Source organism: Rhinopithecus bieti, unplaced genomic scaffold, assembly GCF_001698545.2.
Source record: "Rhinopithecus bieti isolate Rb0 unplaced genomic scaffold, ASM169854v2 scaffold_51734, whole genome shotgun sequence".
In the NCBI taxonomy this organism is placed as follows: Eukaryota; Metazoa; Chordata; class Mammalia; order Primates; family Cercopithecidae; genus Rhinopithecus; species Rhinopithecus bieti.
In genome coordinates this window covers 315,887-329,972 of record NW_016820683.1, presented here as the reverse complement: position 1 = coordinate 329,972, position 14,086 = coordinate 315,887, and the positions used below count along the sequence as shown (strand labels likewise).

The following is a 14,086-nucleotide window of genomic DNA, read 5'->3' as shown; positions in this document are numbered from 1 at the left end:
TGGTCTCGATCTCCTGACCTCGTGATCCGCCCGTCTCGGCCTCCCAAAGTGCTGGGATTACAGGCTTGAGCCACCGCGCCCGGCCTCCTTTTTTTTTTGGTATTTTTAGTAGAGACAGGTTTTCACCATGCCTGTCAGGCTGGTCTCGAACTCCTAATCTCAGGTGATCCACCGGGGTAGGAGTTCCCTGGGCCTCCCAAAGTGTTGGGATTACAGGCATGAGCCACAGCACCCGGCCAATTTTACTTTTTAAAAAGATAATACATTCATAGGTTCATTGTATAATGAAAAATTAACAAACAATAATAACTAAGTAAGACATGGCCTGTCTGGGGAGACAAACGGGATGGACCATCCAAGCCAAACGCAGGATGAAGAACAAAGAAACACGGTGACACGCTGGCAATCACTGGTGGGTTCTGAGTCTTCACTTTATTACTATGTCACCAGAAGTCACCACCTTCACTTGGTTCACCACAGATGGATGGATGTCATAAAGGAGGGTGCCACGGGGCCACTGGATTCACTCGAGACTTAACCAGGTGGTGGGGGGGCCTAGAGTGGGGGCCCAGGATGGGGACCGCCCTTCACCGCACACACACGCGCACACACACACAGATATATTTATGGAGCCTTATATTATACATCTTATATATAGAAAATATATATATTTATACTATACACAGGCAGTAACGCTGCGGGAGGGGCCAGGGCACCGACAAGGGCTGTGCGCACCAGGGCATGGGGAGTGTCAGGTCAAGTGCATCGCTAGGAGGCAGCCGGCCCAGTCCTTTCTCCCATAAACTCTTGGGGGGACATTCCCCCTTTCGTGCTCCTTAGAGAATCAAAGGGGTCTTGGGCCAAGGTTAGGGGTCCCCCAGGGCTAACAGGCAGGGGCTCTTGGTTACATGGGGAAACCTGGGATCCCCGAGGCTTCGAAGATCAAGAATCACCAGGGAAGGATGGAGTGGGGAACTAACGTCAGTCCCCTGGGAATTAGCCCCTCAACTGCGATACCCCCAGGTGGATCAGGAGCCATGCAGGCAGGACAGTCTGTGACTGCCCAGGATGAGCCAACTCAGAAGGCAGAAGACCTGGCTCCTGAACCTCTCCCTCTGTGCTTGACCTTGGACAAGTCGCTGTCTCCCTATCCCAGACTCTGCCAACTCTAAGGGTCCTTGCGACTCTACACTTATGCGAAACCTTTTTTTCCTGGGCCCTCTCTTGTGCTTGATGGGGAGGAGGGAGCCACCCTGCAGGGTCCAGCTGCAGCAGGGCCCTTCTCCAAGGAAAGCTTTGGGAGCAAGGGAGAAGCAGGGGAGGGCAGCTGGGAAGAAAAGGGATACCAGACAGAGTCGGGCCTGGGGTCCCCCAGGGGCTGTCCTCTGCCAACAGAAGGAGCGAGCTTCCCCATGAACTTTCCAGGGCAGTGTCAGGAGCCCTGGGTCCCATCCAGATCCCACCCTCCATCTCTCACCCTCTCTCATCTCCATCCTGGGCAGGTCCCTGCCAGAGTCCAGCCTGATGGGGAAGATCATGCCTGGGAGTGCTTCTGGGCTGAACCCGGGAAGAGTGAGGGATTCTTTGTGAGATGACTCAGCAACCCCCATTCTTGGCAGGAGTCTTGACAACTTTCCCTGCCTAGGGTGGCAGGCAGGGCCTGTAACAAACACCCAGGATGGAGTTAAGCTTACCTGGTACCCTGCTCTCCAGCTGAGGATCACCAGCAGCTGGCTGGCACCCAAGGAGAAACAGATGGGCAGCACCCTGAGGTCTCCTAGTGCCCATCAGCAGGGGAGGGTCAGAACATCTCACAGCCTCTTGTGGTGGGCACAGAACTTCACTCTGCCATAAACACTCCTGCACTCACTTACACCCTCACCTATGGCCTGGTATAGGGTCCACTCTTCAGGCTAGCAGATAACCTGCCCCCATGCTTGTCCCATTTGGGCCACCTGGCAGGGAGGACTGTGGACAGAGCCCCTTCCCCAGATTAGAAAATGAAGTCAGCAACAACTAGCTGTCACTCAGCTGCCTGGGGTCCTCTCCATCACTGCTGTCCCTTGGGAGGACTTGGACAGACCTGAGTTTAGATCTGTGTTCCACTGCCAACTTGCCTATACTTGCCGAGCCTCAGTTTCCCTTCTGTTAAATGGGGACAATGGTACTACTTCTCTGCTTAGGACTTCCTCCTCTTTCCCTTAACTCTGGCCAGGCTTTAGGGCCATTGAAGCAGGGACCACCCGTGCCCTTGGTATCGCCAGCACAGGGGCTGGATAACTGCTGAATGAGTAAGCAGGTGAGGGATCGCCTGCCTCTTAGGATTCTTGGAGGGGGGATGGGGGAATGGTGGTGGAAACACCCAGCTCTGGGCCCGTCCACCACCTGCTCTACTCTGTTCCCTGAGGGATGGGCCAGTGGACACTGGGTGGACAGGGGGATGGGCCCCCAGTGCTCTCCTACACCTCCCTGTCCCTTACAGCTCAGTGAAGAGCCCACCTTGTTCAAGAATCGACCTGCCCCCACTCAGAAGAGATTATGACCTCCTCAGGCCTCACAGCCCTTTTTTTGCCTTTGGGTCACCTGCCACCCTCTCCCCCACAGCCCGTGGTCTTCCCTGGGCCTCCCATGCCTCAGGGGCTCTTGCCTGTGTCATCCTGGGGGCAGTGTCTCTTCACAGCTGCAGCCCAGGAGCTGACTTGGCTGATTTCAAAACCACTGTCCTTGCTGCTCTGCCTCCCATAGGGAAGCTGGCTCTGCAGTAGGCCTTCTGGAAGGTCAAGGAAACACCTCTCATGCCCTTGGCTGCTACAGCCCCTGAACCCTGACTGACACCAGATGAGAGGAGAGGTGACATAGCATCCCAGATCAGTTCTGTTTCCTGGGAGGTCACAAGGGCAGGGAATCGAGGCACCTGCTGGGCAGCTGGGGCCAAGAAACCCGGGCATTAGGCCCAGCTTTGCCACTCACTCACCGTGACCTTGGGCCAGTCACACCCTGATCTGTGCCTTGTTGACCACCCAGCCCGAGGTAAGGGCTTAGTGAGCCCTCCTAGAGGCAAGGACAGTGATCAGTCCTCTGAGAGACCACGAAGGGGTTTGCTGGAGCCCCCTGGAACAAGCGTCTGTGGGACATGCAGAGCACAGAGCAGCACCTGGGGCGAGCCCTCTCGGAGGAGGCCAAGGGCCAGGGGTAGTACCAGGGGGATGTGGGCGGAGGGACCTGGAGGTGGGGCTGTCCCCAGGGGAGGAGGAACAGCTGGGGCAGAATGGGCCCTTGACTTGCAGCAGAATCAGGGTGTCTCAAGGGGCTGAGGGTCCAAAGGCCTCCTAGAATGACAGTAACACCGAGCAGGGAAGCCCCAAGCGTGGGGATGGGGGGAGGTGGGTGGCCAGGGAAGAGCATGTGGTCTGCAGTTGGGCAGCCTGGGCTTGGCCCCACCTCTATCACTAGCTGCCTGAGTGACTCTGGGCAAGTAATCTTGACCTCTCTAGACCTCAGTTTCCTCAACCATAAAATGGAGACAGCCCTGACACTCTTAGCAGGGCTGCCAGAGCAGGGTGACAGCCCCCAGTGTCCTGTGGTTGTTCACACTCACCCTATGACCAAGCCACGGTGTAGCCACACTTCCCAGCATTATCTGGGTCTGTCTTTCCCACTATTCTGGCCTCTGGTACCACCAGGGCTTCCTCCACAGCTCACTGCTCCCTTTTCCAGAGGCCGTTTTGGTTAATTTCACCACCCATGCCCAGCACAGGCCGGATGCCCAGCAGGTGCTCAAGGAATGCTTGATGACACAACGTATGAATGCAAATACCCCAGCCCCCACCCTCTAGGCCCCTGTGGGGCACATGCCCTGGGATATACTTGCACACATGTAGACAGTCCCCAACACTGGACTGCCCCAGCCCTGCCCTGAGCTACCCTGGACCTCAGTGGGACACGGCAGAGGCTGATGAGGTGCTGGGCAGGGCAGCTTGGGAGGGAGCAGGGGCTGGGTGTGGAGGGAGGGGACAGACGGGAGAGGGGGCGGGGGCAGGCGGTCACTGTGGCTCAGTAGCCCTGCGACTGGTAGCCCTGGGGCTCGGTGTCGAAGGCGTTGGCCGGCTGCTGGTAGGTGCCGCCCATACCGGCGGGATCCGGCCCAGTGTTGGGCTCCACGTAGGGTGCGTAAGGCATGCTGGAGTCCTGGCTGGGGTCCATGTAGTCCTGGGAGAAGAGGGCCGAGTCGGCGCCAATCTGGTACCGCTGGAAGGCCAGCATGGCCTGGCCCGCCTAGGGACGAAGGCCGGCGGGGACAAGGACAGGCGGGAGGGGGTGGTTAGGGGAGAGACAGACAAGGGCACTGGGTTAGTGGTGGTTAGTTCACAGGACACAGGAAGGAGAGGATTAAAGATCTTCAAAGCACCAAACATGAGACCAAGCTTGGCTGTGGAGAAAGAAGGCTGTTCTCACAGCCATCCCCGGAAATGCCCAAAACCATATCGTCCAGCCAGAAAGTACCCCAGAAGTCACCTGCCCCTGTCTCCCAATTCCAGAGGTCAGTCTGGGCTACCAAAAGTTCTAGATCTCCATTATGGAGTGTTAAGATGGCTCAAAGGCTCACAACAGCCTCCTTTAAAAAAGCTTCTCAGCGGGACAAAGGACTGTTGGCATCTCCTAAGAGCCATTCTTTTGTCTCTTTGCAGCTAGGCATGGCCATGTGACTACGTTTTGGCCAATGGGATACCCTCATGTTCTTTGTCCCACCCTCTGACCTGATGCCTGGAATGCAGATGTGATGGCTGTAACTCTAGTTGCTAAAAGGGACCACAAAGACCATGCACCAAGCCTGTAGGAATGAAAGATGCCTGGGGGCCAGGCACTGTGGCTCATGCCTGTAATCCCACAACTTTGACAGGCCAAGGTGGGAGGATCGCTTGAGGCCAGGCGATCAAGACCAGCCTGGGCTAAAATATGCATCTCTGGCATATTGACTATGTTGAGTTAAAGGCACTTGAAAAACAGCAGGCACAATAACAATCTGACCTCCTTCTTGAAAGCAGGAGAGGCCAGGCGCAAAGGCTCATGCCTGCAATCCCAGCACTTTGGGAGGCCGAGGTGGGTGGATCACTTGAGGTCAGGAGTTCGAGACCAGCCTGGCCAACATGGTGAAACCCCATCTCTACTAAAAATAAAAAAATTAGCCCGGTATGGTGGTGAGTGCCTGTAATCCCAGCTACTCGGGAGATGAGGCAGGAGAATGACTTGAACCCAGGAGGAGGAGATTGCAGTGTCCTGAGACAGCACCACTGCACTCCAGCCTGGGCGACAAAGTGAGACTTTCTCTCAAAAAAAAAAAAAAGAAAACAAAAGACCAGCTTGGGCAACATAGCAAGACCCCATCTCTACCAAAAAAATCCACAAAAAACAAATTAGCCGGGCATAGTGGTGCTCGCCTGTAGTCCCAGCTACTCAGGAGGCTGAGGTGGGAGGATTGCCTGAGCCTATGGGTTTGAGGCTGCAGTGAGCTATGATCCAGCCTGGGCAACAGAGTGAGACTCTGTCTCTAAAAAAAATAGGAAAGATGCCTGCGTCACTGAAGACCTCTGGAGCCACTATGCCAGCCTTGGGCCCCTTCCACAGTCTTGGACTTGGTTGAAATCACTGTTGTTTGGGATTTCTGTCACCTGCTGCTAAACCTAATTCTAAGTGAGAAACTGAGTTAAATAGAGTGAAACAAGTTTCAGGATCATCGGACTTGGCATAGCTCTGACTATTCAATGTGACTGTGCCTGGCCTGAAGCTCTCCCCGCCCCCTTTTTTTTTCTCCACAGATCTCAGATTGGGAGAGACTTGTCTACAGCACACACGCATGGTTAGGAAGTTATTTTTCAATAAAAGCAATTAGGTTGTTATTAAGGACAATGACACTGACCACACTGAGCTAAGTCAAAGTTTAAGTAAATCAAACTTGTCATTAGAAAACCAGCTTAGAGGTTTATTGCAAAAGCCTTCTCCAGAAACTTTCCCGGCCCAGGGAATCTGCCTGTAATGGGAATGTGCTGATACTCTCCAGACCCCTGGAGGGCTGGGAAGATTGAGGCCTAGAAAAGGAAGCGCCGTGGCAGAGTTACTGCTAGAACCCATCCCTAAACATGGGGTCCTACCCCTTCCCCTTCCCAGGTCAGGGCACCCTCACCTCCTTCCCTTTGATTGGCCCCTGACAAGGAACTAAGTCAACCAACAACCTAAAAGAGTCACTTAGTGAAGAGGTAGAGAGTGAACATACCTAGTGTTTTATTCCACAAAGTTCCAGAAACCCAGTGACTGGGCATTTCCTTTTCTTTTCTTTCTTTTTTTTTTTCTTTTTTGAGACGGAGTCTCGCTCTGTCACCCAGGCTGGGGTGCAATGGCGCAATCTCGGCTCACTGCAACCTCTGCCTCCTGGGTTCAAGTGATTCTCCTACCTCAGCCTCCCGAATAGCTGGGATTACAGGCGCCCACCCACCACCCCAAGCTAATTTTTGTGTTTTTAGTAGAGACGGGGTTTTGTCATGTTGGCCAGGCTGGTCTCGAACTCCTGACCTCAGGTGATCCGCCCGCCTTGGCCACCCAAAGTGCTGGGATCACAGGCATGAGCCATCACACCCAGCTAGGACATTACCTTTTGATTGTACTCATTGACCAAAGTTCTGAGGGGCAGCCCTTTCTGGGAGGTGGGTTTTTAAAGCAAAGTGCCAGTGCCTTGGGAAAGGCAGACCAGGTCTAAAGAAATTAGGCTAAGGGATAAGGTGCGGCCCTCTGGGGTTTCCCACTATGTTGGTATGAGGTCCTGGCTGTTGGGGGCTCAGATGCCAGAGCCTGAAGAAGCAGGGGAGGTGAAGAGCCCCCTGAGGGTACACTTGAGCCCTGGCCAGCCCACTGGGACAGAATGAATGAACCTTGAGAGCAATGTCTGTAGACTCTGTTCTCCCCGAGCTCCCTGGCTCTACTGTCCAGGCTGGTTTCCTGTACAGAGGCAGAGGGCTGGAGCAGATAACCCCTACTGACCCTTCTAGCGAGAAGCCTCTGGCCGCCAGGCACTCATACTGTCTCTGTGGTCAGCTCTCCGCCCTCACTAAGTCACAGCTTCATTTGGGCAACCAGTTTATGGGGCCACAAGACAGCAGCAAAGGAGAGGCCTGGGCCCCCGCTGGCCTGGGCTGCAGAGGGAGGATGGGAGTTCTGCTGAGTCCAGGGACCTCGTGGTCCCCTGGCCCCACTTTCTCAGTGCAGGTGCCCTCTCTGCAGCATCTCCAGCGTGCAGCAGGCAGTTTGCGTCTGCACTGGGATGCCTCCAGTGCCAGGAAGCTCACTCTCGGTGTGCTCAGGCCCTGGCAGGGTTGAGGCATTGCTTTGGGGAACTGTCTGTGCTCCACCAACCTCCTCAACTCCTGCAGAGAGCGAAGGAATGGGTGAGCTCCTGCCCAGGCAGCCGGGGGGCCCCAGGAGGAAACCTGTGTAGAACCAGAAACCAAAATCCTTTGGAGGAACAAGGATTCATCACCTGAGAATTACTTTCAAAGTAGAGATTCTGGAGGTGCCCCTGACTCTCTGGAGAGAAAAATGAATGAATGAATGAATGAATGAGTGAGTGAATGAATGAGTGAATGAGTGAATGAATGAATGAGTGAATGAATGAATGAGTGAATGAATGAACGAAAGAGCTTACATTTATTGAGCATGCTTGTCCTAAGCCCTGTGCTGGCCTTTGTTTCGTTGGCACAACAGCCTTGAGAGGTTTGTCCATTATCACCCCTCATTTCAGGTAAGTGGACTAAGGCTTAGAAAGGGGCAGGGGTTTGTCAGGGTCACACAGCACATGAGGACAGAGCCAGACCAGCAGTCCTCTGACATCCTCGGCCAGGCCGCTCACCCTGAGGACAGTGAGGTCACTCTTCACACCGCTGTGAAGGGAGAGGCTATTGCTCTGCACCCACAGCTCAGCAACGGAGGCCATGAATGCCTCCAGGTAGCCCATGTATGGGGCCACCACCAGCCTGGTAAATGCCCACGACTGTCCACTTGGAAGAGACTTCGATGTGTTTGTTTTCTCCTCCCCAGCCTGTGGGCTCCTGGAGCCAAGGATCCCACCTAATTCATCACTAGGCACAAAACAGCTGCTCAATAAATGTTTACTGAATGAAAGAACGCATGAAGAATAAACGAAGGAGGCCGTGAAGGAATGAATGAGTCAATGAAGAACCTGAATCCGTTCCTCAAGCCAGCCTTCCACTGCCCTGCATGCCCTGGCATCTTGGACATTTCTGGCACTAGGCTGCTCCTGCCACCTCACCGCCAGGGGTGATACAGGGATGCCGGCCTCTGCAAGCCAGGGAGGCCTACGGCTGTGCCGAGGCAGGGAACAGTGTGCTGTACTCCTCCTGGAAGCTTAGGTCCTTGAATCTCCGCACGGCCAGGGCTGCGGTCAGGCTCTGCCAGGAGAGAGCAGGGGTGAGGCCGGTGGGGAAGAGCTGGAGAGGTACCAAGGAGGGAGGCTGGCTTCAGGGGGCTGGGCAGGCACCTGTCGGTCAGGTACTTCAGACCCACGGCTAGAAATCATCCACTACTCCTCTGTGAGGCCCGCCCCTAAGCTCCTCCCGTAGGCTGGGTGGTCCCCACTCCTGGGGCACCTTCTCTGGACTGAGATCCCCTGGGGTCACCAGGTTCTTCCTACCCAGTCCTGAGGACACCGAGGGCTGGAGCAGCCAAGGCTGGCCCACTAGGGCCTGAACCACGGGTCTCCTCCTCCAAACGCTTTTAATATTGTTGGGGAGATGGGTATACCCCCAAAACATGGATATCCAGGGGCCCTCAAAAAGAAAAAGAAGTCACCCCAGGGCAAGCCCAGGAGGATGGGGGAAACAGGGAGGGCTGGCGGCTTGTATGTAGCCTCCAGGGTCTTCTTGCAGGAGGCTGGGCCCAGAACTGCTGGCCAGTCCAGAGGGGAGGCAGCTGTGGGTTATGGGGAGGGCTCTTGGGATGGGACTATGGAGTTGAGGTGACCCTAGATCTCTGCAGAAGGGTGATTAGGAGAGAAGAAACAGAGATGACCCAGACCAGCAGGAAAGAGGGGCCGGCCGAGCTGTTGTGCTGCCTGGGCTCCAGTCGGCCAGCCCACGGCCTGCTGGGCCCAGAGACATGCTTTGTTTGACACACACAATATATTGTTTAAACCTGAATAAATTTCCAACACATCAAGATCAGATTTCATGTAAAAATTCAGACTTCTGCCTTCTCTACGTCCCTATGCCTGCTTGGCAGCCGAGCAGAGGTACCCTCTTAGAACAGGCACGCATGTGTCACCTGGCCCGCTCACGGCTCTCAGGTCCTGCCTGGCCCATGTGCATCTGATGTCGACACCTGTTTTCCCCAAATCCTACCCCCTCGTTTTACGGACGGGAAGACAGAAGCTAGGAAAAATTAGAGGCAGCCCCAGTGGGAACCTCCTAATTCCTAGGCAGGGCTTCCCTAGCCTCAAACCCTGCAAGCCTCACCTTCACGTCTAGGCCTCTGCTTTCTCATCTGTGAAAGGGGATAATAAACAACTCATCCACCCAGAGTGGTTTTGAGGGGGGGTGGTCCGTGACTCCCAGGAAGGCTGCTCTGCACCACAGTGAGGGTCTGCCATCTCCAGTGACTGTGCTGCCCTCAAGGGCTGCAGCCTCCTTGCTGAGGGAGGCAGCACCACTGTGGGCGCCGCAGAGACAGGCAGGCAGAAGAGGGAGTGAGGGTGGTGTGGGTTCCCGGAGGCAGAGCGGGCTCGGGGCTAGCGAAAGACCACCAGTCCAGGGGCTCAGTGGGGAAAGGGGGCGAGTGCGGGCTGGTGGGCGGTGGCTGTACTCACCCAGGTGAAGATGGAGAAAAAGGAGAAGGCGATGGCGGCCCGGGCTGCGTCCGTCCCTTCGTTCAGCGGATTGTCCTTGGGCTTGGAGACCTGCCACTGGTTGGCCAGGTAGCAGAAGCCCACGAACCAGAGGAAAGCCCAGAAGGCTGGGGGAGTCCCAGTGCCGGGCAGAACGGGCAGTGCCATACATGGGGTAGAGGGTGAGTGGGGAGAAAATGGGGAAGCCGAGGAACACGGGGACATTCAAGAGCGCATCTCCCATGCTCCCCCACCCCCAAAGGGAGAGGCAAGGGGGGCAGGGGAAGAAAGAGGGGAGCCAAGAGAAGATGCAGGCGAGAAGAGGGAAGCCAGCCAGATACAGTGGGGAGGAGGCCACAGACAGGGCAGGGTCAGGGCCAGACAGAGGAGAGCCACGGGCAGTGAGAGGGGAGGATGGAGGGAGAGACAGAGAGAGAAGGCAATCAACTCAGGCCGCATTTCTGCAGCCTCTGCCAAACCCCCATCTCCAGTCACACCCCTGACATGGGTCCCCCTGGTCCACCCCTGATGCCTGCAGCTCTGCAGGCAGGAAGACCCCAACCCCCAGGCTGCCAGACAAATGGGGTGTGGGGAGGAGGACGAGGCTGGGGCAAGGATGGCAGCTTGGCTGGGTGGGCTTCGACTTCTAACGTGCTAAGACCTGACAGAGCCCCAGGTTTAGTGAGGGGGCCACTGAGAGCCGAGCCTGGGGGCGTCAGCAGTGGGAGCCTCATGACCACACAATCTCCTGTGAGTGCCCAGGTCTCCCCAGAGAAGCCCAGACCTGCTCAGGACAAGGGGTGCATCTGCCAAGCAGGTGGGGTACCCACCTGGGGCCCAGCCCACCTCCCAGAGGCACTGCCAGGGAACCCTGAGGCTCTGCGGAAGTTTGAGAACCATTCATTCAATTCTAGTTCCTTCTAAAACTAGGCCTCACGACCTGCCTTCAGCCTGGCTTATCCTGAGAGCTCCAGGCTTAGAACTAGGGCTTGGTCCCAGTCCAGAGACCCAAGCCTCAGAACAGCGAGGCTGAAGCCTGGGGTTCTGACCCCTGAAAGCATCCACCAATCAGATTCCTGGAACACACGGGGCAGAGGTCAGGGTGCCTCTGCCAAAGGCTGCTTCTGAAGGGCAAAGGGCAGCAGGTCAGGGTGGCTCTACAGGTCCAGGCCCTGGTCCTGCCAAGGTCGGGCTGGGAGGGGTGGGCAGGCTGAGGCTCCAGGGCCCCTGCTGTGCAGTGGGCGCCCAGTCACCACCTTGCTTAGTCCTCATGAGGCTGCCCCAGGGAGGTGGCACAGAAGAGGCCACTGAAACATGGGCCAAGCCATGGGGGCTGGGACATTACAGTGGCATCCATGGGTCCCTTAGACTAGAAGGAACTAGAATCCCATCCACACTCCCCTGCCTGTGGCAGCATGGGTTATTTTGGAGTCCCAGGCCCTGTCCTGGTCCCACCTTTCCTGCTGCCAGCCATGTGACCCTGAGTCTGTCCATTCACCCGCCTGCACCTCATTTCCTCATCTGGAAAATGGGAAGAAAGGTGGCAGCCACCTCCTATGGCTGGGACAGTCCTCTGCAGACTCTGTGCAGGGGGTACCCGCTGGGTGGGGCTCACCCGAGACACCGATGTCAGACAAGACGGCTTTCTTGCGGTCCTTGACGCTGCTGATCTGTGGGAAGTACACGTCCAGGGCCAGGTACAGCAGGCAGGTGAGGAAGGCGAGCACACCCACGGCCACGCCATAGCTGCAGGCGTTGGGGTTGCGGTTGTAGATGCAGAACTCTTCTCCCTCGGAGGCGCTGTTGAGGTAGCCCTCATTCACGATGGAGCCGAACACCACTATGGAGAACAGCTGTCGGGGGCGGGGCCACCCCTTAGACGTGGGCAGAGCCCTGCCTGACACCACCCAGGGGACAGGGAGGCTGCCACCCTCGCCTGCTGCCTGGCCCTCCATGAGCTACAAGGCCCAGGTGAAGCAGGCATTTCAGAGCGGGGTCCCCAGAGCAACTTCTGTGGGTCACACAATGCAGGTGGGTGTCAATCACTTCCTTCCTCAGCCACAGGCACTGAGGACCCTCTGACCATAGATGTGGCCTCTTCCACCACCTCTCAGCCAGGTCTTAAAGGTCTTCCCAGGCACTGACACCAAGATATCCTGGGACTGGACCCACCCCAAATAACAAGGAGCCATAGGCCCTCCTGGGCTGTGAACCTGTCCAGCCCCCACCCCCAGGCTGACTCCTCCAGAAGCTGGCATGCGCTGGGCCCCATCTTGTGTTCCCCCTCCCTCTGCAGAGCTGTGGGCTGGTCTGGGGTCTCAGGCCCCTACCCAGACCCAGCAAGTGGATGGAGTGATGAATGAAAAAATAACAGTGGGCTAGGGGCGGTGGCTCATGCCTGTAATCCCAGCACTTTGGGAGGCCAAAGCAGGAGGATCACTTGAGCTCAGCAGTTGGAGACCCGCCTGGGCAACATGGCAAAACCTCGCGTCTACTAAAAAATACAAAAATTACCCAGGTATGGTGGTGCATGCCTGCAGTCCCAGGTACCAGGGAAGATGAGAGGGAGGACCTCTTGAACCCAGGAGGCGGACGTTTTAGTGAGCCATGATCATGCCACTACACTCCAGCCTGGGTGACAGAGAGAGTCTCTGTCTCAAAAACAAACAAACAAACAAACAAAAAACAAAACAAAACAAAACTCTCGGGCCAGGCATGGTGGCTCACGCCTGTAATCCCAGCACTTTGGGAGGCAGAGGCAGGTGGATCATGAGGTCAGGAGTTTGAAACCCAGCCTAGCCAACATGGTGAAACCCCATCTTTACTAAAACACAAAAATTAGCTGGGCATGGTGGCAGGCGCCTGTAATCCCAGCTACTCGGGAGGCTGAGGCAGTGAACCTGGGAGGTGGAGATTGCAGTGAGCCGAGATTGAGCCACTGCACTCTAGCCTGGGCAACAGAGCAAGGCTCTGTCTCAAAAAAAAAAAAAAAATCTATCTATGTTTATGTGTGTATTATATAGAAAATAACAATGGACACAATTCTGCCAGATACAGGGCACCCTGCATGATCCCAAGGATATTACACATGCTATCTCACTGACCCCCCTACAAGATATGGCAAGAAGTGATGGGATATCACTTCTGCGAGTAAGTGACAAAGGATTTCTGCTTCCATCTTGCTCATCCTCTCCTCCCCCACTCCCTGGTTGCTCTGATGAAAGCTGCTGTGTTTTGGGCTACCCTTTGGAAAGATACGCATGGCAAGGAACTGAGGGAAGTCTTCAGCCAACTGCCCACAGGGAACTGGGCTCCTCAGTCCAACACCCACAAGGAATTGAATCCTGCCAATACCATGTCAGCGAGCTTAAGAATGGATCCACCCAGGCCAGGCACAGTGGCTCATGCCTGTAATCCCAGCACTTTGGGAGGTTTAGGTGGGCAGATCACCTGAGGTCAGGAGTTCAGGACCAGCCTGGCCAATACGGTGAAACCCTGTCTCTACTAAAAATACAAAAAGTAGCCGGGCATAGTAGCACATGCCCGTCATCCAGTTACTTGGGAGGCTGAGGCAGGAGAATTGCTTGAGCCCAGGAGAATTGTTTGCTGGGCCTAGGCGGAGGTTGCAGTGAGCCAAGATTGTGCCACTGCATTCCAATGTGGGTGAGAGAGCGAAACTCCATCTCAAAAAAAAAAAAAAGGCCAGGCATGGTGTCTCTCACGCCTGTAATCCCAGCACTTTGGGAGGCCGAGGTGGGCAAATCATGAGGTCAGGAGATTGAGAACATCCTGGCTAATGTGGTGAAATCCCGCCTCTACTAAAAATACAAAACATTAGCTGGGCGTGATGGCACATGCCTGTGGTCCCAGCTACTTGGGAGGCTGAGGCAGGAGAATCACTTGAACCTGGGAAGTGGAGGTTGCAGTGAGCCAAGATCATGCCACTGCACTCCAGCTTGGGCAACAGAGGGAGACTCCGTCTCAAAAAAAAAAAAAAAAAGGATCTACCCTCAGTTGAGCCTTCAGATGAAACCACAGCCCTACCTGATGCTGTGATTACAGCCTGTTAGAGACCCTGAGGCAGTGGCACCAGCTAAGCAAATTCCTCACCCACAGAAACTGTCAGATAACAAATATTTCTTGTTTTAAGCCTTATGTTGTAGGGCAATTTATTATGCAACAATAGCTTGCCAATACACC

General features: G+C 55.5%; 1 protein-coding gene across 3 annotated transcripts; it reads right to left on the bottom strand.

Moving 5' to 3' along the window:
- Nucleotides 1-402: 402 nt before the first annotated feature.
- On the bottom strand, nt 403-11,856 carry SYNGR1 (synaptogyrin 1). Of its 3 annotated transcripts, none has more exons than XM_017859850.1 (3): nt 11,502-11,856; nt 9,869-10,014; nt 403-4,275 (listed from the first exon to the last, which is right to left on the bottom strand). In XM_017859850.1, the coding sequence occupies exons 1-3, from the start codon at nt 11,839-11,841 to the stop codon at nt 4,054-4,056; spliced, it is 708 nt and encodes a 235-aa protein (XP_017715339.1). In that variant the 5' UTR covers nt 11,842-11,856; the 3' UTR covers nt 403-4,053. The 3 variants fall into 3 exon arrangements, with proteins under 3 accessions (XP_017715339.1, XP_017715340.1, XP_017715341.1); XM_017859851.1 differs by lacking the exon at nt 403-4,275 and adding an exon at nt 7,673-8,495; XM_017859852.1 differs by lacking the exon at nt 403-4,275 and adding an exon at nt 7,673-8,456.
- Between the last annotated feature and the right edge of the window lie 2,230 nt (nt 11,857-14,086).

What these genes read in the sequence shown, in the direction of transcription:
- SYNGR1 (XM_017859850.1), bottom strand. Translation starts at nt 11,841, where the DNA reads ATGGAGGGCCAGGCAGCAGGCGAGGGTGGCAGCCTCCCTGTCCCCTGG. An exon ending in GTCTGACATCGGTGTCTCGG is followed by an intron (nt 10,015 to 11,501) that starts GTGAGCCCCACC and finishes GGACTCCCCCAG; the next exon opens with CCTTCTGGGCTTTCCTCTGG. An exon ending in TTTTCTCCATCTTCACCTGG is followed by an intron (nt 4,276 to 9,868) that starts GTGAGTACAGCC and finishes CTTCGTCCCTAG; the next exon opens with GCGGGCCAGGCCATGCTGGC.